The sequence below is a fragment of the Lipotes vexillifer genome, unplaced genomic scaffold (genome assembly GCF_000442215.2).
Source record: "Lipotes vexillifer unplaced genomic scaffold, Lipotes_vexillifer_v1.1 scaffold42, whole genome shotgun sequence".
Classification (NCBI taxonomy): Eukaryota; Metazoa; Chordata; class Mammalia; order Artiodactyla; family Lipotidae; genus Lipotes; species Lipotes vexillifer.
Genome location: NW_006783436.1, coordinates 1,300,047 through 1,327,717, shown reverse-complemented (window position 1 = coordinate 1,327,717; position 27,671 = coordinate 1,300,047). Strand labels below are relative to the sequence as shown.

Sequence of the window (27,671 nt, the reverse complement as noted above, 5' to 3'; positions counted from 1 at the left end):
GGAAAGTGGGCATGAATTATGATTTCTTCTCTAATGAGAAACAGGGACTGATAAGGCAACGATTCTGGATCAAGTCTGATACAAGTAAAGAACGAAACAAGGCCTTCCGGAAGATTTTTAAAAAACAAAACGAGAAAGCAAGCAGCACATGAGGAAAGTAACGACGGTGCACTCTCCAGCAAAAGCAATTACAGGTTATCAGAAGGAACGTTGGGGGAGGGGAATCGTAGCCTACGTAGGACGTCACGGGAGAAAGCTAGGCTAAAAGGCAAGCGAGATCCCGTGGAGGCGGGGCCAACTACGGTGCGCAGGCGCAACCAGGCTCAGGTGGCCGCCGCCGCGGAAGCGAAGCCACCTAGAGACTCCGCGCCGCTCGGATGCTGCTGCGCGTGCGCGTGCGCGTGCGCGGGCGGAGCGGCGCCGGAGTTGTGTTCTTTGCCGCCTCCGCCGCCGGGGCCACCTACCCCGGATTTGAGTCTCGCGCCTTCTTCGTTTGCTCGCCGGCGGGTTCGCGCCCCTCTCGAGACCCCGGGCAGCGAGGCTGGGGAAGGGTTGGAGGGGGCTGTTGATCGCCGCCTTTAAGTTGTGCTCGGGGCGGCCATGTCGGCTGGCGAGGTCGAGCGCCTAGTGTCGGAGCTGAGCGGCGGGACCGGAGGGGATGAGGAGGAAGAGTGGCTCTATGGCGGTACGGAACTTCCTGTCCCTTCTTTCTCTCCCGGGTTATCTCAGGCCTCTCTTCCCGGCCCGCAAACGGCCGGCGTCCTGGGGCCCTCTCGCCGCCGCCTGGGGCCTCTTGCATGGAGCCTCATGCGGCCTGACTTAGGCCGAGCTAGGCGTGCGCGTCCCCCGCCCCCCTTGCCTTCTCCCGCCCAGCCCACGCCCCCCAACACGCACCCACCAGGTGGCGGCTGGGACCCCGCTGGGCAGGGGGCTAGGGGCCGGGCCCCCAGCCTCGCCGTCCACTCCTACCGGGCTTCTCGGCCGCCTCGCCTCTGTGCTCTTTTCCTCCTGTTTTCTTATATCGATTTTAAGCTGTGTTGGTGTGTCTCTTCTTGCCCCTTGAGTATGGGATGCCCTTCCTGTCCCAGGAACAGTCATTCTGTAATAATAGCTAAATAAAGTTGATGCTGTAAAACTAACGTCTTGTTTCTTGATGGTCAGTTTGTATGGAATGCACCTGCAAGGGTACCTCCTTGTGTGAAAGTCGTGCTTTAAAAATAATTAATTAAAAGAGAGAGAGAGAAAGAAAGAGATGGAATACATTATGGCCCATAAAGAAAACCCCGAATGTCTCCTGTATTAAGGTGAAGTTTTTCTTTTTTAAGAGACTGCGTTTTAACCCACATAGAAGTACCTCATGTCCCTTAGGCTTATGGTTTTCAGTATCACCTCGTGTATATCTTTTTCATAAAATAAGTTTACTGCATCTTTTACTTCCCCCTTGAAAGGGAGTTGTTTGACATCTGGCTCTTAACTTCCATGAAGTCACAGTCCCTTCTTGTCTGTTGCCGGTACTAGATTTGAAAGTTAATGTTTGTTCCTTGCCTAAAATGCGTATTCTTGATTGTCTTTAGGATAGTTTAGTAAAAGTGCACGTTTGGGCACCACGCAGCTCCTTGATGATGTGACTTCGACAAACTTTGATTTTGATAAACTTGTAAAATACGTTATCTTTGGCGGCAAGATTTAGCATTCGTAGTACTGTTTGAAATGTAAATGTATAGGGTTTCTTTTACAAAGGTCTAGAAATCTTTAATACTTCTTAAGTTTATTTTTATAGAAGTAAAGTCTGATTTTTTTATTTCTTTATTTTTCATAAAAGACATATCTTGTTAAGTCATTATAAGGTGATCTAACTTTGGATGTGCTTATAGGCCCATGGGACGTGCATGTGCACAGTGATTTGGCAAAGGACCTAGGTTAGTGCTTGTGATGATCACTTCAGATTTTCATAATACTGGTTTCTTTAAGAGTGGTTTGTTTGTTAATTTTATTTATTTATTTGTGTATTTTTTTTGGTAGATGAAAATGAAGTTGAAAGGCCAGAAGAAGAAAATGCCAGGTTAGTGAAATTTCTTGTTGATAATTTTGCAGATTGTGCGGTACAGTGCTTCTGTCAACAGATTGTCAGAATTATTTTGTTATAATCATTGGTTTGATTACATTTTGACAAAGATAGCAAGACACTGAGTCCTTTATAGTTTATTACTATTTCAGGACGTAATCTTATACCAATTCTGTTTATTTGCTAGTAGCCCAGGGGACAAAATGTTTTTGAAGTAAGGGTTTGGATATTTTTCACTATTAAGTAACTTTGTACTGTTAAATGAGCTCAGTAGTGGAGTATACAGTATAACCATCAGACTACTAAGAAAAAAAGTTTTAACTTAAAAATTTTTTTAAGATAAAGAATTCCTCGGGTAACTACTTTTACAACTTAATATTTTTGATGGTGTAATGCATTGTGGTTATAATTTCAGTGTTTCGTATTTATTTAAAATTCGAAGTAGAATTAGTGAATTTGTTATAAGATTGATTGCCTTTGTTAGATTACTAGAAAGGTCTGAGTATCATTTACAGAACATATCAGGGAGCCAGAAACTTATTCTAAATTTCAGAATAGCTCATGGATAGTATATGGATATGCTGACATCACTGACCAGATGCCTTAGTGTCTTATAATGGGGGAGGCGTGATTACAAAAAGGACTTTTAAAGAACATTTGGGTTTAAAAAGAGGGGGAAATACGACTTCACACCCACTAGGATGGCTGTAATAAAAAAGACAGATAGTTAACAGGTGCTTGTGAAGATATGGAGAAATTGGAACCCTTATACACTGATGGTAGGATTGTAAAATTGTGCAACTATTATGGAAAACCGTCTGATAGTTCCTCTAAAGGTTAAACATAGAGCTACCATATATAGCAGCATTATTCATAATAGCCAAAAAATGGAAATGACCCAAGTGTCCATCAAATGGGTAGATTTAGAAAAGTGGTATATCCATACAGCGAAATACTATTTGGCAGTAAAAAGAAATGAAGTACTGAGATGTGTTACAACATGGATGAACCTTGAAAACATGCTAAATGAAAGAAGCTGGTCACAAAGAACTACGTATTATGTTTCTTATTATATTAGATGTACACAATAGGTACATCCAAAGAGACAGAAAGTAGTAGTTACCAGGACAGGGGAAAATGGAGAGTGACTACAAATATATAAGGTTTCTTTTTGGGGTGATGAAAATGTTCTGGAATTAGATAGATAGATACATACATACACTATTCTGTAAATATACTTAACCTTTCAGTTGTACACTTCAAATGAGTGGATTGTGTGGTACATGAATTGTATCTCAAAGCTGTTATTTTTTTAAAAAGTTAATGGAGGGAAGAAGTGAGAAGTGGAAACAGCTCAGGGGGTGCTGAGTTGATTGTTCCTCGCTTAAAAATACCCCTATAGGGCTTCCCTGGTGGTGCAGTGGTTGAGAGTCCGCCTGCCGATGCTGGGGACGTGGGTTCGTGCCCCGGTCCGGGAGGATCCCACATGCCGTGGAGCGGCTGGGCCCGTGAGCCATGGCCGCTGAGCCTGCACGTCCAGAGTCTGTGCTCCGCAACGGGAGAGGCCACAACAGTGAGAGGCCCTTGTACCCCAAAAAAAAAAAAAAAAAAAATACCCCTATGTTGGAAGATTTTTTTTGTTTTTATTTATTTATTTTATTCATTGCTGTATCATCTGAAATCTTGTCATTTAGGGTTTTTTGTTTTGTTGTTTTTTGTTTTTGTCCACCTTTGGTGGCATGCGGAACATCCCCCTGGGATCGAACCCCCGCCCCCTGCAGTGGAAGCTTGGAGTCTTAACCACTGGACCACTAGGGAAGCCCTTGTCATTTAGTTTTGAAATGGATATATCCAACCCAGTTCCTAACCCTACTTAGTTAACCACAGAGTTGGGATTTGTGTAGTTTAATAGTTATGAAAGTAATATTTCTTCATACCCTGTTTTTTCAGTTGATCAAGAAATTAATGATAACAATCAGATACACAGTTTTGTGAACTAATTTTTATTTTACTTTGTTAATATTAGTTCTTGGCTATCATTCTTGAAGCTTATTTTCTGATTAAATATGTCTTAATTCCTCAATACACAGCTTGATTAAATTGATTGGAGAGGAGCCCTTCCCTATCACTGTCAAAATGTCTTCATGTTCCTTATTAACATTTTATTTGGAAAGCTGTTAAATTTATTTCATCCAAAGGAAAAGATCTACCCTTAAAATGTTATTTTTCTAGATAAAGCTTATAATTTTATCATGTTTCTAGTGTTTTAATGGTGATAGAGAATTAAAACTTTCAAAAGTCTATTGGGAAAGAGAGCTCTGCCAAACCTGTGTTCTGCTCTCCAGCGCGGTACCTAGTTCGTTGCGCTGAGCCGAGTCTTTGCTATTAGAGTTTTCCCCAGCTTCTTTGTGATTGGCCCATTGTTAAAACTGTTCTTAACCATTGCACTGTGCTGTCTCTGATTGTCTTGTTTTATATCAAAGTTGTGGCTAAACATACTGTTTTGTGACATAAAGAACAAGCTCAACTTACATCTGAGAAATGTACTGAATAATTATAATTGCATTTTGGGGGGGGTTCAAGCATTAGAACTATGAAAGTTTAACAGATAAGTTTTCAGGTTTTGTCCTTCATTTTGCTTTGTTTGGAGATTGTGTTACAGAATACCACTATAGAGATTAAATTGGTTTATATAGAAACTGCTTGACAAAAAGTGAAGTTTAGAAGAGATTAGCAGAAACCCAGTGAAAAGAGCTTTGAACTATATCAACATCTGGACATTTTCCCTAGAAATGCTACTAAATAATTGTCAGTTGCCTTGTATTTCAGTTTCTTCATCTATAAAATGAGGTGAATGGTTAATTCCCACTTTCAAAATCATGATTATTAAAAATATAAGGAACCATTTGCACTGTGGTACTAGAAGTTTTATTTCATGGTTAATGGCCATATGCTTGAGTCTCTTCAGAGTATGTGTTTATTGTTACATGTCAATTTTGTTGTAACAGGGCAAATTCAAGTATTAACTGGTTTTAAAAAAGTAATTATTTTTTAATGCATCAAAATTAGGTCCGGAGCGCCTTAGTGTCAAATTGGAAGGCAGTCTTTACATGAAAGTAAACTTTTTTAAAATATTAAAATTTGTTTTTTATACAACAAAGGACATATATCCAATAAGACTGATGAAACAGAAAACTAGGAAGAAGCATGTGTGTTAACTCAGTACTGAGTTAACCTCATCATACCGCACATCTGAGTTCCTTGGGCCCCAGGGAAAAGAGGAAACTGTGTGTGTTACATGGCCCTTGGCAATTCCTAGAGTACCTTGAAGTTCAGTGTAGTTTTAGGATAAATAAAATTGATTAAGTATGATGCATATTTTAAAAATGTAAAAACTCAGATTGTACCCCACCGTCAAATTGCAAATTTGGCATCGTTAACAAATTGTGGAGGCAATTCCATTCTACTTCCAGTGTTCAGTATACACGTTTTATGTAGGGCATTAGGAATAGCAGAATAGGACAGGCAGTTTTTACCATCTTTTTTTGTCTCTGGTGGAGACAGTAATTTCAGGAAACTATCAGACATAGATTAAAAATACTAGTATGCTCCGTCTGTACTTCAGAAAAGTAATACCAGTTGTGTACTTATTTTTGTTGTTTGTAGTGCTAACCCTCCATCGGGAATTGAAGATGAAACTCCTGAAAATGGCGTACCTAAACCGGTAACATAAGGCTTTGAGATCTGGTTACTTATCTGTTTAAAATCTTTATCAATAGCTTCCTGTTCACTTAGGAAGAAAACCAGAGTTTAACATGACTGCCAGTATTTTGCATAATCGGGCCCCTTTTATATCTCCTGTGTCATCTGGTGCCGTCAAAAACAAGTGTAACCATGAGAAGGAATAGTGGGAGGAGAGTTCAGATGAAATGGGGCATGTGCAAAGGCTTGATGTTTGTTGCTACCAAGGAACCCAGTGGTCATAGGTCAGTTAGATCATAGTGAGCCTGGTTTTCAAAGCAGACATTGAGTTTTTCAACTTGTTTGTCAAGTTTTTTAGCAAAAATTATTTTTTATATAAATGACAGTCTGACCTCATGCCTGTTAAAAGTGATGTTTTGGGGGGGGTGAACAAATCATTGGTCCCATGAGTATTTTAACGTTTTAATCTTGTAAAAAGAAGGAAATTCTTATTCTGCAAGCTTGAACTTGTATACAAAAGAGTATTTAGCCTTGGTGATCTACTTTTTAAATTTACTATTATGTGACTAAGCACAGAACAGCCTTTTAGAGCCAAAATAAAGCCTTCATAAATGTCCCTGCTTTTACTCATGGAAACAAAGTATTCCCTCAGTCATTTGCATGCAGGGCCTTTTCTATGTGTACATGAATGTCAAGAATAAGTGAGCTGCTTTTTAACTATTTGGTGCTTTTAACGGTGACACTGTGACCCTTAAAATTAGTTGTTTTCCTCCTACCTTCATGTTCTTTTTGCTAAGAATTCCTCAAATATTTTAAAAATATCTTCTAGGTATTTTAGTACATTGCCTTAGATCCTTTGTGCAAGAGGAGCAGTTATAAATAGTAGGAAAAAATACATGTGCTATTTACAAAAAGACAATGTTGAAAAAAGGTTTTACTTCACATTCTTATCCCTTTTTATCATTGCAAAACATCAACGTTGTAAATGAGTTGAAGTAGGTAGTAGCACTGTAACTTTTTCTCTAGAATTAGCTCAAAAAATGCAAAATGGTTACCTTTTCAGTTATTCATATCGGACGTTGAAATGGATTATTGAGTGTATCTTGTGGTTGTTTATGTTGATATAGAAAGTGACAGAGACTGAAGACGATAGTGATAGCGACAGTGATGATGATGAGGATGATGTTCATGTCACTATAGGAGACATTAAAACGGGAGCACCACAGTATGGGTAAGTTATTTTTAAGTAACAACTGTGTGCTTAAATCAAAGGTAGTGTGTCTATATCAAACAATTGGTGGTTGATTCCAGTGTTTTTACATTTTTTCATCTTACCATGATATGAAAGAACTCGTTAAAATTTCATGTGATGAGTTGCTAAGACAGTAGGTAAAAGCTGTTGACACAAGAAAAAAAATATTTGTAACTATCTTTGGTGATGGATGTTAACTAAACTTATTGTAATCATTTTGGCAGTTTATATATATATCAAATCATTATGTTGTTTACCTAAAATTAATACAGTGTTATATGTCAAGTATCAATATATCTCATGACTAAAAGGAATTTCACCATGAAAATATTTTTTTCTTAAACATAAAGTTAATTAGGTAAAGTTACAAGAAGCAGCAGTTTTTGATTCCTGAAATTGAAATGGTTTTACAAATGGATTGAGTGATACAGATTTTTTTTTTTTTTTTTTTGGCGGTATGCAGGCCTCTCACTGTTGTGGCCTCTCCCGTTGCGGAGCACAGGCTCCGGACGCACAGGCTCAGCGGCCATGGCTCACGGGCCCAGCCGCTCCATGGCATGTGGTATCCTCCCGGACCGGGGCACGAACCCGTGTCCCCTACATCGGCAGGCGGACTCTCAACCACTGTGCCACAAGGGAAGCCCCAGATTATTATTATTTTTTAATTTATTTATTTGTTTATTTGGCTGCATTAGGTCTTAATTGCGGTACGCGGGATCTTCGTTGCGGCGCATGGGCTCTTCGTTGCAGTACGCGGGCTTGTCTAGTTGTTGAGCGAGGGCTTCTCTAGTTGCGGCATGCGGGCTCAGTAGCAGTGCGTGGGCTTAGTTGCCCTGTGGCATGTGGGATCTTAGTTCCCCTACCAGGGATCCAACCTGCATCACTTGCATTGGAAGGCGGATTCTTAACCACTGGACCACCAGGGAAGTCCCCAGATTCTTTAATTAGAATTAGAAAACCTTAAATTGCTGTTTACATCTATATTATTCTTACATTTTATTACCTATCCAGACTTCAGTTTAGGTTTTTAATTTCTTTGTCCCATAAAAACAGTATCAAAAGTATTTCTTTTTGCTTTTCATAGTGTATTTTTCAAGTGGTTAATTATCCTGTATGCTATTTATGCCAATAGGTTGTCTCAAAGTTTATAGTCTGTAAAGCTGGATCAAATGAATGGCCTGTCATTGACTCATTGAGCACATAAAGAATCTTACAGAAAGATTGGAAGGGAATAAAGTACATATTGTGATTTTGTTATGGTGGTAGAATATGAGTTGACGTTTTCTCTATCCTTTTCAGATTGGATGTATGATGTGGTACTAGTGCGTTGGGAATATAAAGTAAACTTTTCATTAATTGCACTATAGTTCATTAAAGCAGCCTTATCTGAAATGAACCAATATATACATAAATCCTTTTGAATCTTTTATTTCTTCAGTAGAGAAATTTTTTCAAAAGTTATTTCAAGAAGCTTAAAGGTAATTCAGTTGTCATAATCAGTTTTGCATTATAATAATGACTGCTGATGTAATTTTAAGACCCTAGCAACTTTTTTAGGGAGCAGGTTTGAGAAGAGACTAAATTATTCAAGTTAGGATAACTCTTGATGTTCTCCTCATCCCCACTTAAAGTAAATAATTAGTGTTGAGCTATGATATTAGTAAGCCTTTATGCTAATAGGCCTTTATCCATCTGCATTATGCAGAAGGAACTTTAACATAATACTATAATAATCAATTGCATATTTAGTAAATACTTATATTTAATATAAAATTATCTGTATTTTCAAGTACAGAACAATTAAAGCAAATGGTGATTACTTTTTATTAATATGACCAATTTTGGGGTGGGACTTGCGTGCAAATATTAAATACATGTAGACTCCCATAGTACTTTATCTGAACTTTATTTCTTATAACAAAATTTCCGGTTTCATGGATTGAATGATGTTTGCACGTGTTTATTACCTTTAGATTCTAAATTCTTTGAGTGGTTTATGAATTTTCCTATTCCTTACATTGCCTTAAATATAGTATTTAGTAAGTGTTTATTCACTAAATTGACTGCGTGTTAAAAACACGTTGTCTTTGAACTTTTTTTCTCAACATTTGATTACGAAAATTTTCAAACATTCGAAGTTTAAGGAACTGATGTGAACACCCATTTATTTACTCATCACCTGGATTATACAATTTACATTTTACTGTGTTTGCTTTATCAGCTATCTGTCTACTACCTGCCTATCTCCATGCCTCCACCCATTCATCAATCCATCTTTTTTATTTTGTATTTTTTTTAAAAATTATTTAGTTAGTTAGTTAGTTGTGCTGGGTCTTAGTTGCGGCTTGCTGGCTTCTTAGTTGCGGCACATGGGCTCCTTAGTTGTGGGATGCAACGACTTAGTTGCGGCTTGAATGTGGGATCTAGTTCCCTGACCAGGGATCGAACCAGGGCCCCCTGCATTGGGAGCGTGGAGTCTTAACCACTGTGCCACCAGAGAAGTCCCCTTATTTTGTATTTTTTATGCATTTCAAAGTAAGTTACAGATCTTTCTGAAGCGTATAAAGCTTGTTTTAACCTTAATATCTCAAGATATATCCATTGAAAACTGAAAGAAAGGGAGAAAATAAAATTTGATGAATATTTACTTTGTGCACAGCATTTCAGAGGCAAATTTAAAGAGCAAATTGTTTTCAAGGAACAATACTAAATTGGTTTATTATAAGCTGTTAGAAGGTAAAGACTAGAAAGTTTTTTAGGTGACATACTTTTGTTACAGAGTTTATTGTATCTGTAAGTAAGGTATGAGGAAAATCAAATCTTAGGGTAGGAATAATTTACCTTGTATAGAGGAGTGGTTTCTTAGCTGTATCTTTGAAATTCAGCTGCTCATTCATTAACACTTTTCAAAGGCAGTTTGTTTGGCACTCTAATAATTGATGATGGAAATATCAACTGTCCTTATTTATCAAAAGTAGTGAGGAAGATAGACATGTGAGCAGATACTTTCCTTGCAGTGTAAATGCTTGAATAGAAACATGTACAGGGTGATTGGAAAGCTTTGAGAGGACAGTTGCTAAAAGTCTGCATGTGTTGAAGAGAAGATCCTAGAGGAGGTAATATATGAATTTGTTTGAATAATTCTTGAGACAGAAGAAAGAGAACTGATGATTTTGACAGAAGAAACTACTTAGATGTAGTGGAAGCATGACTTAGACGAACCACAAGACTGGAGGATAAGGTAGATGAGAGAGGATGCTTGAAACCACAGAAGAAGGTAGTTAGGATGTTTTTGCTGTGTCATCATGGAACCCTTAAAGGTTTTTAGGCAGGTCACATTGTTTGAAAATATAACTCTAGCAGTAGTAGTTGAGATGGACTAGATAGAACTTAGTTATTAGATTTGAAGTAATCATCCAGATGGGATGATAGTCCAAACTAAACCAGCAGCAGTAATATAGGGATAGATGGAAGAATTCAATATATTTCAGTGAATAATAAATGGAAATAACATGGGTAATGGGTTGGTTGTAGATGGAAAGGGAGACAAAGGATTCAGTGACTTGGAGCTTTCTAGAGTAGTTCAGTGTACTGAACAGTGTATTACCATATATGGGTAAGGTGGGAGGAGCAGGTTAAGATAAAATTTTTTGATACATTTATTTTTAAGTTTTTGTAAACATCCAAGTATATAGGATCTAACCCCTAGAGAAGCCTGAGACCTCATGGTGGGTGCTATTGAACGGTATCAGATTTACTTAAGTGCAGTTTTCCAGACAGCTAAGGTTCTTTACACACAATGAATGTGAAGGCTTGGAGGCATTAAAAAAGAAAAGTAACGTTTTAAAGGGCAGAATGGGGAAGGAAGGAAAGTAGCTGGGTGAGAAGCAAAGAAATTCATTTAATGAACTATGGTAAGCCTTTTATAAATACTGTTTTGGTTTATCCTTTAGCAGTTCTGTAAGAGGACCATTTGGAGACAGTCCTTGGTTTTTGTATTTTGGCTTTCAAACAGCTAGGACTTTTGTACATCATATATAGATACCTCAGAGTGCTTTGGCTGTGCTGAATTTAGCTTGTTGAAAATGTAAGCATCATGGGGCAGGAACCATATTTGTCCAGCTCCTCATTCTCTCTCCTTGGCTTAGAACTATATGTGATGTATTATTGGTGCTTAAGCACTTATTGGAGAATTAGTCAATGAGATGATTAAACCTTTCAAGTTGGTAATGATAGTACAGCTTGACAGTAACCATTTATTTTAGGCTCCTTCATACTTCTTGCATTTATAGTAGTGGATCTTTATACAGTTATTTGAATATTTTATTGAATATCCTTATTTTTTTAAGCAGAATAACCTAGGTTTCATAAATTTAATACATTGGAGACAAAAGATGGAAATTGTTAGGCAGACTAGAAGCAGTGAGTTTTCACAAGTCCAGTTGGATGACTGGGAGTCAAGGAAGTGAAAACAAGGCATATAAACTATTCTTCCCTTCCCAGCCAAATTTCTCGAAAGTTTGTTAGACTGGGATATTGAGTTAATCGCAGGTAGGTTTTTGAGATGGAAAATTAGTCAGACTTTTAAAAAATATTTTTTTTTTATCTCTTATTAAGCAAGTGACAGGCTTTTTAAATTAGTTTAAAACATTTTCTAAAATGTTTGAGTTAGTGTCAGTTTATCTAGTTAATATGTGGGTATGTAATTTATGTGTACATATTGAATATATTGCTGCTTTTGTTTACTTTAAGCATCTCAGGATAATTTTTTTTATTTTTTAGGAGTTATGGTACAGCACCTGTAAATCTTAACATCAAGACAGGAGGAAGAGTTTATGGAACTACAGGTAAAATTTGTATTTGCAGTTGCATCAATAGAAAATAGGGCATATATCTGAATAGGTCATGAATAGATTTTAATAGCTATTACAGCTCAATTAAAAAGAGCAGTTTTTGACCATATATCATAGAATGGGCACTTTTCTATAAATGGCTAGATAATGAATAGTTTAGGCTGTGTGGGTCACATAGGGTTCCTGTCACGTGTGTGGGGGGTTTTTTTTTGTTGTTGCTGTTGTTTTTTGGTGCTACAACCCTTTCTTACAGCTCACAGACTGTACAAAGACAATGATTTAAAACATGGAAGTTAACTTCTTGGTATAGGAATCCCTTATTATAAACAAGAAGTCTCTAATCTCTCTATTTTATCTTATAGCTACACCATAAACTTTGACCTCACTTTTTATTTGTGGTAACCATTACTACTCTGTTTGGAATCTTGACCATATTTAGTGCTAATAGTAGTAAAAAGGTGTCATTGTTTTCTGTTTGTCTGTGGTATCTCTCAGCTTCTTATTAATATAGTTCCTTCACCATTTTGTAATTTTCTAAAGTAGGGACGAAAGTCAAAGGAGTAGATCTTGATGCACCTGGAAGCATTAATGGAGTGCCACTTTTGGAGGTAGATTTGGATTCTTTTGAAGATAAACCATGGCGTAAACCTGGTAAGATTATTGTGGATTATATCAGTTTCAAAAGATTTTTAGTCTAAACAATTATTAGAAAAGTTTTTTTTCAGCATCAGTTTAGAATATTATTTTTTAAATGTAATTTTCATTATCTTAAGCACATGAGCAATAATGAACCTCTATTATTAAATCTTACAGGTGGCCTAGCATTGTATAAAAGTAGACTTGAATATTGTTTTATTATAATGCCAATTCTTTTTTTTAACATCTTTATTGGAGTATAATTGCTTTGCAATGGTGTGTTTCTGCTTTATAACAAAGTGAATCAGTTATACATACACATATGTCCCCTTACTTCTTCCCTCTTGCATCTCCCTCCCTCTCACCCTCCCTATCCCACCCCTCTAGGTGGTCACAAAGCACGAGCTGATCTCCCTGTGCTATGCGGCTGCTTCCCACTAGCTAGCTATGTTACGTTTGGTAGTGTATATATGTCCATGCCACTCTCTCATTTTGTCCCAGCTTACCCTGTAATGCCATTTCTAAAGGGAGTAATTTTGATCAAAATTTTACCAATTGGGAGAATTGGTAAAATTAGAAGATGAGACTAATAGAACTCTATTTTTACAGTTTATTATATTTTATGTGCTGCATAAAAATAGAATTGAAATTTCGTACACTAAAAGTGTGTTTTATCTTTAGGTGCTGATCTTTCTGATTATTTTAATTATGGGTTTAATGAAGATACCTGGAAAGCTTACTGTGAAAAACAAAAGAGGATACGAATGGGACTGGAAGTTATACCAGTTACCTCTACTACAAATAAAATTACGGTAATTAGTAAATATTCCAAAATACCCCAGCCTTTTCTACCATCCCAGTTTTGCTCCCTAAATACATCAGTTTTTCCCTATAAAGGTGGTTAAATGCTATATGATAGTTTAAAAATTCCATTTTACCTTGTTTGTTTTTTTTCCCTTCCTTCCCTTTCAGAGTTTCATATTAATGATTATCTGATGTTTTTAGTTTCAATTCACAGACTAGCCACAGCTGGTTTGTCTTTATGTGGCCTATCAATTAAAAATTATGTGGTATCTTAATGGGGAATATGTTATTTAACTTAGGCCGAAGACTGTACTATGGAAGTTACACCAGGTGCAGAGATCCAAGATGGCAGATTCAATCTTTTTAAGGTGAATTTTAGTAAATTATCCTTGGTTGCTCTCATTTTTTGTTCTTGAGTCTGCTCCCATACCACTACTCGAGGGACAAGATTAAAGTGGAAATAGCTACCTTTTTTCCAAACCTTCAGCTTCCTGGTGACTTACAAATTTGCTGATTGTTGTTTTATCTCCACTTTTGCAAGCATGTGAATTATAGCCTATTATACTAACAAATGCAAAGTAAAACTATTCTTGCTATATGTTGTGATTTTATTTTGAGTCAAGTGTGTGTTTGCTTGTAGGATATAAAAGTTCATGGCAACAGGCTATGCACTCATTGTAGATCCCGCTATAATCTTTATCAGAATTGGAGACTTATTTGTCCTACTTTTCTGTTAAAAATGGTAAGGTAGATGACATACTGCTTATTATCTGTATGAGACTGAAACCATTGGTGTAATGTCTTCTGCAGTTTAAGATGGGTCAGGAATCTTAGGTGTTCTTTGCCGGTCGCCAAGAAAGACTCAACAAAATTAGGATAAAGTCATTGATTTTTTTAAATTAATATTAAAAGGAGCAGGTTTAATGAGGGACTTGCAGGTTGATACCACTTGGGTATCAAGTCTGACTTCTGGCTTCTCCATTCCATAGGATCAGTCCCAAGAATAATGTATTTTCATACTTGTGTGATACACAGCAAGCAACCTACAAACTTTTTTCAAAATCTGATTGTAAACTCTTCTTCCTTTACCTTAATTCTTAATTCTTGATTCTTGTATTGAGTGACACTGGGATGAAGACTGGGAGTGACTTTTAGATTGGATTATATACCCAGGGAACTTTTGTGGGCAGGAACTTCTCTGTGTCCCGTTTGGGGCTACAGCCCAGTCCACCAAAATACTGCCTTATGCAATGCATGTGCTATATCCGCAGATGTAGCCGCTCTGCTGGACACAGTTCTGTATAGAGAATTTAATTTTAATTTACATCCTACTTTGGGTAAGTATTTGGTTCTTGTTCTGCTGTAAATATTTTGAAAGTGTGTGATGATGTCTATCTTATTTTAAATGGTCATCAAGTTCTTTTTGGTGATATCTACTTATTGAGACATTGAATATATTGTTTTTCATGATTGCAATGAATAGTTAGAAAAGTTGTCTTGATGAGAAATAGTTTGTTTGCAATGGTGCTTTTAATTTTCTTCTAACAGAAATGAGAACTGTCTTTTTAAACTGCCAGCTTCTCTATACTTTGTCTTTTTGCAGTAAACTTCTAAAACTAAAGGATAAAAAGAAACTCTTAGGGTCTGGTCTCTTGTTGAAGGTAGCCATTGTGAATAAGTTATATACATACAGTCTACTGAAAAATTATTTTGAAGTTTCTTTTGATCATGTGAGAGGAGGTCATTGTTCCATTCTGATTTATTTAATTCTGAATGAATAAGGACTTAAATTTAACAGGTATAGTCAAATTAAGAAATCAGCTTTATTGGATCAGAGAGTTATTTCTGGAGAAGAACAGAAGACATGGCTTTGTAGAGTGTGGTTTAATTTTAGAAAGCCTAGAAACCAGAAAGATGAATTGGAGGAATTACTCCCTGTTAGTGATCAGGAGAGTGACTTACAGTAGCAGTATTCTGGCAGCAGTGTATGGTGTGGTTGGATGAAGTCCAAGCTCTTGTCCACTTATCTACCATTTGAACTATAATTATTAGGATTGGTGAGAAAGAGAAGGAAAAAAGCTTGCCCAGCTTTCTTGATGTATCTGAGTACCTTCAGTGTGCCCAGCACTGTGCTAGATGCTACAGTAAAAGAGGGTCTTTGTATTCAAGGAGCTCATGATCTGAATGATGTGTACATGTGAACTGATAACCATGACGTATTGTGACAAGTGTTATGTTGGTGTATTGACAAAATACAGTAGGGAGTTCAGAGGAGAGATTGGGTTATCCTGCACTGCAGAATCTAGAAGGATTCAAATGGGATGTGATAAGTGAAAAATGAGTGAGTTTTCATTAGTAGGAGACGGGAGTGTAGAACATTGTAGGCAGAGAGAGCAATGTGAACAAAACCAGTTAGCATTAAAGGAGAGTTGGGGTAGATGAGACATAGAGGAGAGAATCCTGGAAATGGTAGAAATGATGAGAAAGATCTTAATCTAAAACTAGCTTGCAGACATATGTATGGGCAATAGGAAGCCATTTGAAAGTTCTTGGGTAGGAGAATAGTATGAGCAAATCTGGTTTTTAGAAAAAGAACTGGTACCAGGGTAAGCTATAGAATGTAAGAGGGAAAAAGGGAGACAGAGGCTAGATAGGGAGCTGTTGGAGTACTATAGGTACGAAATGAAGAAAGACCCAGACTGGTACTGGTGGATAGACAAAGGAACAAATTTAAGAATCAAAATTTAAGTTATTTTCATATCTACTACAAAGATATTTTTTCATCCTTAGTCAAGTGAGAGGCAACTCATCAGCATCTTTAAAATAATTTTTTTTTTTTTACTTAAGTAAATTTTCAAACATTCTAACAGGTAGAATAGTACAAGTGAACTGCCATGTGTTTATTATGGCAGTGTCTCAAGTGATTTATCAACATTTTAACATTCTTAAAGTCTTTTTATATACTTCAATATAAAAGATTTTTTATATATTTTTTAGCAAAATGAAAGATGAAATTTAATAAGTATAAAAATAAAATCACACAATTGGGTACAAAAGCAGTTGTATAACTACATAATTTGGGGTGAGGGCAAGAGAGGAGTGACTAGTGAGAATGGGTGCACACCTGCATAGATGTTTTTTTTCCTCTGTGGAAGCATGTATGAGTTTTGTCACTAGTGTTGTGAATTTCATAAGCATGTGTCTTGGTCTGTTATCAGTCATTGTACCAAGCTTTCATTTGTACCTTTTTAATCTGGAAGTACATATCCTTCATTTCTGGGATATTTTCTTACGTTGTTATTATTATTATTATTATTTTTTACTTTTTCTCTGCTTTCATCTGCCTTTTGGGCCTCTTATTCAAAAACTAGACCTCCTTATGTTGGTTCCTTTAATTTTCTTAGTTTTTCTCTTTTCCTTTCTCTTTGTTTTCCATTATCTGGGAGATTTCTTCAGCCTTAGAATGCTTCTGTTCACTTTTTCATTTCTGCTATTGTATTTTTTAATATCCAAGAAGATTTTCCTTCAGTATTTAACTTTAGCCTATTCGTATTCATGCATGCAGTAATGCAGTATTTTTTCCTCCCTCTGTCTTTCAAAAGGTCTTAATGTTAATGATAGATTGTTTCTGTTAGGTTTTCTTTTTGTGCATGGTCTGTTTTCTACAAGTTCATCTTTAAGTTTGTTGTTTTTGGCTTCTGACTTTGACTTTTCTCAAGTATTTGTTGATCCTTGCCCATTATTAACTCAAGAGAATGGGCCACTGAAAAGGTGATTGGAAGCTCTGTGCATGTGGGTAGAACTTGTTGATTGTAGGCTTTACTGTAGGGCTAAGTTTTTCTCACAGTCTCCGATGTCAGTATCTTTATCTTTGTTTTACTTTTTGTTTTCTCTTTTTGTGATAATCTGAGTTTTCAGAGAAGACATTCTAGTATCCTGCCTAGAGGGTTTATATTTATATTTAGCTGCTTGAAATGTTCTGGGAGCTAGAGTTGTCAATTCCTGAATCTTTGCGGGTCTTGCTGTGAAAATCAATATGTCTTTGCTTTCTCATTGCTGATTTAGGATTCAGATTCTTTGGTCTGCTCAGTTACTATTTTTTCATCTGCTTTCAAAGTCCTAACTTTTGTTGCCTTCCCAGTCTTTTTGTTCTTGTGGGTTGAAACAAAATTGTAATAAATAATTTATGTGATTTTCTATTTTTTCTTTTTTCATCTTAACATGTAAATGTTTTCCTAGGTTATTAAAGTTTTTTGATAAATAACACTTTATAAATAGCTGCATAATCCATTATTTGGCTGTTTCACAATAATTTCTTTTTAGATATTATTTTGTAGTATTAAACTTTTATAAATAATGCTGTGAAGGGCAGTTGAAGGAAATTTTACAAAATAATTAAGTTTCAGCATAATTTGAGTAAAAATATAATTTATTTTTATAAAATCAGTCATAATGTCTTACAGTCATTTCTTAAAATATTAGATCATGTGGAAAAAATGATCTCATTATGTTGTGATTAAACAAGTTTTGAGTCTGTATAATGCTGGGTGCAACATCTGAAGACAAAGTGATAATGATAATGCAGGTTGATTAGGAGGGTTGCTAAAATGGTGAAGGTTTTCAGAATTGTTTACTATAATGAGTATATTATGAAGAAATTAACAAGAAAAGAAAACTAAGTTAGGAAACACAAGCAATTTTTACATGTTTGAAAATGTATCTTGTCTTCCTGATACCTTTTCTCACTTTTTCCCCTATTGTAAATACTCTTTAATTTATAATCTCTTGCCCCTCTTTCTACTTCTTTCCAACCCTTCTCCCTTCCTCCTTCCCAATTTTTATTATTTATTTGTTTACTTATGTGTTTATTTTTAAGATTTAACATATTATTTTATCTTCATTACTTTCTTTAAATTGCCTTTCCAGAGATATTCATCTTTATGTAGTTTTTGGCAGAATAACATTAATACCCCACATTTATAAAGTGGTTTCCCATTATCTCACCTGGTCATCACAAGAGCTTGATGAAATAGACTGAGTAGTTGTTACTGGTGTTTGATAATAGGGGTAGAAGGATTAAAGACTTTCTCAAAGCCTCAAGAGCAGAGACTAGAATCCAGGCCTTCTGGTGCCCAGTAGAGCTCCCTTTCTGTGAGACCAGATTTGCTGCTCTGCTCCAGTACTAGGGTTCCACTTGCTCTCCAGATCCCAACTTTTAATTGAGCATTGTCTATGCCAGGAAGTGTCTTAGGTTTGGGTGGAGAGGGGAGGTAAGCATTATAGACATAGACTTTGTGGTCTTAAGAGTTATCTGACTTAATGGGAAAGATAGGTAGTAATTAGATAATCATGCCAAAAATTATATAAACTCTATGTTCTATGAAAGACTTTAAAGAAATGACATTTAAAGCTGAATCCCAAAGCCAATCAAATAGCAAATATATTTGAGCACTCATTACATGCCAGGCAGTGTATTTAGGCACTTAGGATACAGATTTGAACTGGACGCCATCCATGTCTTCAGAGATCCTGTGTTATTAGTGGCAGCAGGCAGACAATAAACATAAAATAAGTAAGAGGACTTAAGATAATGTGAGAAATTCTGTGAAGAAAATGCAGAATGATATGATAGAGATAATATGATAGAGATTGGGATTGGCCACTTCAAGGAGACATTTGAACAATACTTGAGCCACGATGATCTTTTAAAGCAGAATGAACATCTAGTGCAAAAGCCCTCATAAAGGAGGAACTTATCTGTTAAAAAGAACAAGAAAAAAGGCCATTGTGACTGGGCATAGTTAAGATAACTTGGGGAGGAATAGAGGAAAACAAAGTTGGAGCGGTAGGCAGGGCCCATACCATAAATCCTTGTAGGCCATGATAAGTTTAGGTTTTATTCTGTTTTCATCGGAAAGTTATTGGAGAATTTTTTTTTTTTTTTTTTTTTTGCGGTACACGGGCCTCTCACTGTTGTGGCCTCTCCCGTTGCGGAGCACAGGCTCCAGACGCGCAGGCTCAGCAGCCACGGCTCACGGGCCCAGCCGCTCTGCGGCATGTGGGATCTTCCCAGACCGGGGCACGAACCCGTGTCCCCTGCATCGGCAGGCGGACTCTCAACCACTGCGCCACCAGGGAAGCCCCTATTGGAGAATTTTGAGCAGGGGAGAGACATGAGCTGATTTATATTTTTAATAAGATTGCTTTGGCTGTGTACAGAGGATGGATTTTAGAGAGGTAAGATCAAAGCAGACAGTGTAATAGAAGAAATGAGATGTGGTGGTGGGTTTGACCTGAGTTTTAGGAGTGGACAGAATGATAAGTGGTTGAATTTGCTATATATTGTCAAGGTAAAGTTGACATTGGTTGTTCATATGTATTGGATCATTGCTAGGTTTGTGTTTGTTTTTGTTTTTATTTTCTTGAGCAACTTGATGCCATTTACTCATAGGAAGAAGACTTGGAGAGGATCGGATTGGGGGATAGCGGGAAATCAGTAGCTTTATTTTGGCCATGTAAGTTTGAGATGCTTAGAAGACATGTGAGAAGCTGGGTGTAAATTATTGGAGCGCAGGGGAACAGTTGAGACCATAGTGTCAACTCTGAGTATTCCTGACATCCCCAGGAAGAATAGTGCGTTTCTTCTTCTGTGTTCTCATAGTATCTTTTATCCCAGGGATATTTTTTTCATAACAGTTGTTGTATTGCTTTGGTGGTTTGTGCCTGTCTTTTCTCACAGTCTGGAATTTTGTTGTATTTCTCTCTGTGGTCTCAGTTTCCAGTACATAATAGATAGTCAATAAATGTTTGGTGAATAAATCATGTTTATTTCCCCTGTCACCACATTCAGTCAGTTTTACCTGTCAGATGTCTAACAAATCTGTTTCTTTCTTTCTCTCCTCATTGTCTTAGTGCTGATCCTTATCATCCCTCATATAATTAGTATTAACATTAATATCTTATTTGAAAATGAGTTCCACATAATGTTTATTTGAGAGGTAGATGGTTTCTGGAATTGAATCAGTGGTTTGAATATATCAGAGTCAAGGTGTGTGAATTCTCTTGGCCTTTGCCTCATAGGGAAGGAGAGTGATGCTGAATTTAGACTGAACAGGGGCAGTAGAATTTAAATAGGGCCTAAGATACAGTGGTGTTATTTAAGTATAGGGCAACTTGAACTTTATTTAAATTTAATAAATTAATGACGATTTTTAAGATAGGAAGGTGAGTATAAAAGCAAAAGAGCATAAAGAAGATTTTCACCAGTCTAAAGGAATATGACTGGACCATACTTCAGAGGATCTGACAGGAGCACAGAGGATGGGCAGATATGGGAGAGATTATGAAGTAAGTAGATGACTGGTTTGAAAGTGAACGTAAAGAGTGAGAAGAGGGATTAAGGAGACAGATGACTGACATCAGGCTTCTGGGTATACTGAATTCTTCAAGGCCTTTCTTGAACTCTGAAACATGGAGTCTTAACTGAATATCTTGGACTTATTTATAGTGATCTGAGGGAATTTATGAAAGTCCTTAAGAGGTATAGTTTATTGGACTTTTAAGTGACATTAATTTGAACTTTTTACTAGTTGGGAACATTTTGGTCCCATAATCCATCTTTGGTGCCTTTCACCTAGTGCTGTTCTAAAATAAGTTTAATTTTATTATATACTGGGCAACGAAGCACTCTTCTTATTTAATTTCAAATGTTATGAACTTATTTTAACATCTTTACTGTATTAGGTTTGAGTGTTCCATTGAATTAAACAAGCTAATAACCCTTTTTTTTAAGGTACAGCAGGGAAGAACTGGAAATTCAGAGAAGGAAACAGCGCTTCCATCTACAAAAGCTGAGTTTACTTCTCCTCCTTCTTTGTTCAAGACTGGACTCCCACCAAGCAGGTTAGTGAGATATTGATGATTCAGTTTATTGAAGGCATCGGTATCTTCACCTTTAGTGCCATATGAAGTATAAAAACTCTGAATGATATACCAAAAAACTGGAACATTCTACTTGGTTTTGGTACAAAATGAATTCTTCTTGAAAAACTCTTCTGGGTGCTATTTCATCTAAAAAAATCTAGGTAAGCAAGAAATGAACAGTGGAATATAGTTACATGTATATATAAAGAAACAACAGTCTCACATTCAGGACAGGTGGTGACAGCAAAGGTCACGCTGTTTTCTGTGCTTATTATTCTTAGATAAAGAATTATTGAACTTCCTAAATCTGGATATACTGGCCTAAAGATGTTTCACTGATTTTAGTAAAAGGGGTTGTAGAAATTTCAGCCTGAGAAATTTTTCAAATTAAAACCATTTTCTTTTCTTTCTTTGGTTTGTTGTGATAATACCTAACTTTGAGTTCTACAGGGTACCAACTGTAAGAGGCAAAGATGTTGGCAAACGTCCTTTTAACTTAAACATAACAAGTGATTAACCCATTACCAGGAAAATGGTAAAGGATAAGCCAAGACTAGGGAAGTTTTATGTCAGCAGTTTAATCTTGGGTTAAAGATGACTTAAACCAGTTATTTCTCTGAGCCTGAACCAAGTCAGTAACTCAACTATTACGAGTTCTCAGCCAGATCATTTACCTTTTGTGTTACTTACTTAAATTTATTTTATGTAGTTTCCTGATTTTGTCCTTCTGATATTTCATACTATATGAATGCAGAAAGAAAACTTGTAATTTAGCCCTAAAATAAAGATTTTTGAAACTTTCAGCCAAAATTCAGTATCATAAAGCCATCTCAGATTTTGACTGTCGCTTCTTAACAATTTCTAGTCATGCACATATACACTACCAAATGTAAAATAGATAGCGAGTGGAAAGCAGCTGCATAGCACAGGGAGATCAGCTTGGTGCTTTGTGACCACCTAGAGGGATGGGATAGGGAGGATGGAAGGGAGACGTAACAGGGAGGGGATATGGGGATATATGTATACATATAGCTGATTCACTTTGTTATACAGCAGAAACTGTAATACAACACTGCAAAGCAATTATACTCCAATAAAGATGTTAAAAAAAAAACATAAGGGGAAAAATGACTAAAACAAAAAACAGAAAAACAATTACTAGTCATGGACTTTTCCAAATAAGGTTTTTTAAACCAAATGCAATCTCATAATAGTGTGTGTCTAAGAAGGTATGATAGCTGAGGAATATTGATTCTTTTAATTTGATTCTTTTTTTTTTTCATATTTGAAAAGAGGCCAACCTTCATTCATTGAGTTTATGGTGTTCTACATTCTAGAATGATATTAAGAGCTTGGACTCTAGAGCCAGATTTCTGGCTCAAATTCTGGCTTTGTTACTTACTAGCTATGAATTACACTAGCTGTGTATTACTAGCTAGTGTGTATTGGGCACATCACCCAGTCTTCTTCTTCTTTCATTTCTTAATCTATAAAATACAGTAATAATACTACATAATACCCTCACTGGATAGTTATGTATATTAAATGGATTAATTTATGTAAGGTGTTTAGCACAGTGGTACATACATAATAAATATTCTATGGATGTTTGTTATTATCATAATTAAACTAATTGAACTTTTAAAAATCAATAGCAGTTTTTCTGTGGTTTGCCCACTTCCACCCCCTCCCCTTTCTTTAAAAAAATTTGGGCCAGGGCTTCCCTGGTGGCGCAGTGGTTGAGAGTCCGCCTGCCGATGCAGGGGACACGGGTTCGTGCCCCGGTCTGGGAAGATCCCACATGCCGCGGAGCCTGCGTGTCCGGAGCCTGTGCTCCGCAACGGGAGAGGCCACAACAGTGAGAGGCCCGCATACCGCAAAAAAAAAAAAAAAAATTTGGGCCAGATTTTGTAGGACATTGTGCCATTATAAGGGTTTTGGCTTTCCCTGTAAGTGAAATATATGGGGAGTCACCATCAGATTTTGAGCAGAGGAATGAAATAATCTGATTTAAGTTTTTAAAGTCTCAATTTAACTGCTTTATTAAGCTCAGACTACAGAGGAATTAAGGGCAGTAATGGGGAGGCCAGTTAGGAGGCTATAACAGTTGTCTAGACAAGAAATAATGGTAACTTAGACCACGGTGGTAGTGGTGCAGATGGTGAGACGCAGTCAGATACTGGACACATTTCAAAAGACACAAAAGATCTTTTATATCTGAGGCGGAAAAGACTTACAGGAGGAATGATTTTTGGATGGAGGAGACCGAAAGTTCAGTTTCAAACCTGATAAAATTGAGATGCCTACTAGTTATACAAGTGGAATATTTGCATGGGAAGTGGATAAATAGATCTGGAGTAAGGGGAAAGGTATGGACTGGAGGTACAAATCTGGGAGTGATCAGTGTTTAAATAGTACTTAAATGAATCTGTGAAATTGAATTAGGTTGTAAATGAGGTAAGTATTAATAGAGAAGTAGTAAGAAGACAGAGCCTTGAGGCGCTTCCATGCAGGTCAGAAAAATAAGGATGGAACAGTAAGAGGAGACAAGTAGAGAAGAATGACTAATGAAATAGGAGGAAAACCCAGTGTATATCTTGAAAATGGTGTGTTTCAAAATAGGAAGAGTGTTTTAACTATCAAATAATATTGATTGGCCAAGAAGAAGAGGACTGAGAATGACTTGGATTTTAAATGCAAAGGTTGTGGTGATTCTGACCAGGACGTTTTCAGTGGTATAAGGTGAAGATTTAAAAAAAGACTTTGTGGAATGGATTCAATAGAGAATAGGAGGAAAGGAATTAGAATGAACAATTTTTTGAGTGTTTTTTCTTTTCTCTCTTTTGAGGGGGCAGAGAAATGGGGCAGTATCTGGAGGGAAATGTGGGGTCAGGTGGAGGGTTTTTTGCCAAAATGAAAGAAATTACAGCATGTTTTTATATTTATGAGAATGAGTTACTAGAGGGGAAAATCGATGATGCAAGAATTGAGAAGGGACAGTTGTTAGAGCAGTGTCCTTAAGAAGGTCAGAGTGGATGGGATGTAATATGCAAGTGGAGGATTTAGCCTTAAAGAGAAGCATGGACAATTCACTCATTGTAATAGGAGGAAGGGCAGGTGAAGGTAGGTGGGTGGTTAATGGTGATGGAAACAACTGAAAGTTCTCTTTGTGATTGCTTCAGTTTTTCCCAGCAGCATAGAATGCAGACTTATCTGGTGAAAGTGAGAGTAGTGGAAGAGGGTGTTGAATGTTTGAGAGGAGAGGAGAAGGTCTGAAATAGTTATTTAGAGGTGTGTGAATAAACCTGGGGGAAAGGAGCAGGATTGCTAGGCAGTTATCTGGAGGGAAGTGTGGGGTGAAGAGGTGGCTTTTCTTTTCCAGGTGGGAGAAATCACAGCATTTTTATATGCTGATGGGAATGAGCAGAGTGAAAAATTTATGACATGGGGAGAGACTGTACATTTCCAACTTTTCTTGAGGTTAGTGGCCATAGGTTGAAAATGAAACAAGTCAGCCTGTTTGGGTGTATTTGTCTTTCCCTTGTCAGGTATTCATGTGTTCATGAAGAGTAGCTAGAGTTGGATTTAGCAGGGGTTGAAGTTATACCAGGCAAATATGCCCAAGGGAGAGAGGGGCAAGGAAGGTGAGAGTGTACTTGAGAGAGTGATTATAATGATGGATCATGGATCTAAGGAGAGATGAAGGAGAGATGGATAAGGAGTGATGGGAGGACACTGGTGGATAAGGCATAGTAAGAAGGAGGTAAAAAAAAAATGACAGAAATTAGCAGATTCATCACTTATGCTGAAAAGAATGGATAATTACCACCACAGTTTGTAGAAACAGATGCAGCATGTTAATACTGTCACTTTTGGATGCAGAGAACAGTACTCGTTGCTCATTAGAAAAGTTTGTTTTCTGGACTCATCTTCGCTTGATGAAAAGGATACTTCTCAGCCACTGTGAAGTATTTCCCTAAATAAATATCTGTGTTTTATTCTTTATAAAGTATTTCCATTTTATTCTTTGTATTTATGGAAATTAGGTGTTTTTAAAAGTAAAATTTTATTGACTTTAGGGAGAAGACAGTAATGTCATGTAAGTCATAATAGAGACTGTACAGCAAATATTTAGCAGTAATGAAGTGTACTACTGACCTAATCACTGTATTCCTATTGTTTAAAATCTTAGATTGCCATACTAATATATAAATGGCTACTGGTATGTTTGCAAAGAAAAAAATTTTTTTAATGGTTCTTTGTACTTTATCAGTAGGAATGTTGGATTTCTGACTTTCTGTACTGCCCAGCAAATTGTTAATATTTAATATGTCAGAATGTTTTTTTAATCTTTAAAAGTTTTCATATAGATCAATAAGCAGAATATTACCATTACTACCAGAAGCCCCTGTTGTGCCTCCTTCATTTATTGTTTTCATTTTTTAATGTTTTATTTTGAAAAAAATTCAAGCTTAGAGTTGCAAGAAAAGTATTAAAGTCTATACACTGTTCACTCAGATTCACCAGTTATTAACATTTTGCCATATTTGCTTTATAATTTCTCAAAAATATTTTTTCCCTGAACCATTTGAATGCTAATTGTAGACATTGTGCCCTTTTACCCCTGAACACTTCAGCATATATTTCCTAAGAACAAAGACATTGTGTTCCGTAATTATAGGAAACAGTTAATGTCAGAACATCTCATAATGAATCAGTACTTTAATATACAAGCCATAAATTTTGCTGATTATTTCAATAATATCTTTCATGGCAGTTCTTTTCTTTCCTCCTTGATTTAGGATTTAGTCCAGGATTATTCATTACAATTAACTCCTTTATCTCTTTATTCTTTTTTGATCTGGGACAGCTTCTTGAACATTCTTTGTATTTGTTGACATTGACTTGAAGAGTACAATCTGGTTATTTTGTAAATCATCCTTTAGTCTGGGTTTGCTTGATGTTCCCACGTTATTAGATTCAGGCTTTGCTTTTGGGGCAGGAATACTACATAAGTAATGTGGTGTTCTCAGTGGATCAGCCTGTAGGTACATGATGTCAGTTTGTCCCGTTTTTAGTGGTGATAACTTTAATTACTTAGTCGTGGTGGTGTCCTTTGCGTTTCTGCAAAGTTACTGTATAAATAATCTGTGAGGAGACTGCATAAATATTCCGTTTGTCTTTGAACTTTCCATGAATTTTAATGTCCATTTATGATTTTTGATTTAATCAATTATTACTGTAATGACTGAAAATAGTCATTGTCTAACTCTGTTATTCCTGTTACATTTATTAGTTGGCATTCTACTTTAAAAATGAGCTTTTCCACCTCCCTCACCTACTTATTTATTATTAGACTCATTAATTTTTATTTTATGTGTGAGAGAGTTTGTGTGTGTGGCTTATAAATGGGGTATATAAACTATATATGTACACATACACACATGTATATGTATACACACATATATATGTACTGTAATTCATATTGATGCTCAAATTGTTCCAGATTTGGTCCATGGGAGCCTCTTCAGACTGGCTCCTCTGACCTTTTGACATGTCCCCATCATCTTTTTTTGAGGATTTCTTTATTTTCTGATGTTTCAGTCTATGTTGTATTTTCCCTGCCCCTTCCCTAGAAGCAGCCATTTCTTGAAGGAATCCTGATGCTTTTTAGTGGGAAATGGTAATTAGAAACCACGGTCTTGGCAATAGTTATGCTCATTGCGATTGGGGTGTCACTATTTCTAGGTCTTTTCAGCACTCAGAGCTAGGAAAAAGCAAGCAATTTTAATGTGAAATTGCCATATGTAATTTTTATAAAATTTTAATCATATAGTCATGTTTCTTCTACTTCTAGCTTGACACCACAGGTTCTACTCCTCTTTTCCTATTTTGTATTGCATCTTCCTTTTTCCCACAGTGAGAACCTAGTTCCAACAAGTTCAATGTATACACTCATTGCTTAATACTGAAATACACACAAAATAGATTAGAACTGTGTACCTGCCATTACAAAAAACAAACCTATTAAATAGAGTTCAAGATTTCTTTCAATTTTTCTTTTTCTTATATTGAGGGTATATAGTCAAAATATTGTGTTCAAAAATTTCCTTCAGAGTGGTTGTATGTATTAATCACTTAAAAGATAATTTGATCCATTGTTTCTGTTTCTGTTCAGTATTAGCATTTCTTTTCCTCCGTGCTTATTGACTTCCTTTCTACATATCTAGAACATTAAACATATTTAATATTTAACAAAGGCAAGACTTTCCAAAAGTATACTCAGATTAGTCATTCTTTTTGCAATTTTTTTCACTCCTGTCAATAAACAATTTCATTTCATCTAGTTACTGGCTTGTTCTTCCTGTGTTGGTTTTTTTTTTTACATAAATAAACAGCTACATAAACATGTTTTTCCTATTACTTTGAAAGAGTG

At 36.4% G+C, this 27,671-nt stretch overlaps 1 protein-coding gene across 6 annotated transcripts in view; it reads left to right on the top strand.

The window, feature by feature from the left end:
- Positions 1–397: 397 nt before the first annotated feature.
- Positions 398–27,671, top strand: part of FIP1L1 (factor interacting with PAPOLA and CPSF1) — a 65,667-nt gene continuing 38,393 nt past the window's right edge. The window contains exons 1-10 of one of the 6 annotated variants that reach the window (XM_007456082.1): positions 411–685; positions 1,875–1,919; positions 2,023–2,062; positions 5,732–5,789; positions 6,895–6,998; positions 11,802–11,866; positions 12,416–12,523; positions 13,190–13,320; positions 13,612–13,680; positions 21,105–21,214. In XM_007456082.1, the coding sequence (XP_007456144.1) occupies positions 601–685; positions 1,875–1,919; positions 2,023–2,062; positions 5,732–5,789; positions 6,895–6,998; positions 11,802–11,866; positions 12,416–12,523; positions 13,190–13,320; positions 13,612–13,680; positions 21,105–21,214 (815 nt within the window). In that variant the 5' untranslated portion in view covers positions 411–600. Of the gene's footprint in view, positions 686–1,874; positions 1,920–2,022; positions 2,063–5,731; positions 5,790–6,894; positions 6,999–11,801; positions 11,867–12,412; positions 12,524–13,189; positions 13,321–13,611; positions 13,681–21,104; positions 21,215–27,671 lie in introns of all 6 variants that reach the window. The other 5 variants (XM_007456081.1, XM_007456080.1, XM_007456083.1 and 2 more) reach the window with 5 other exon arrangements.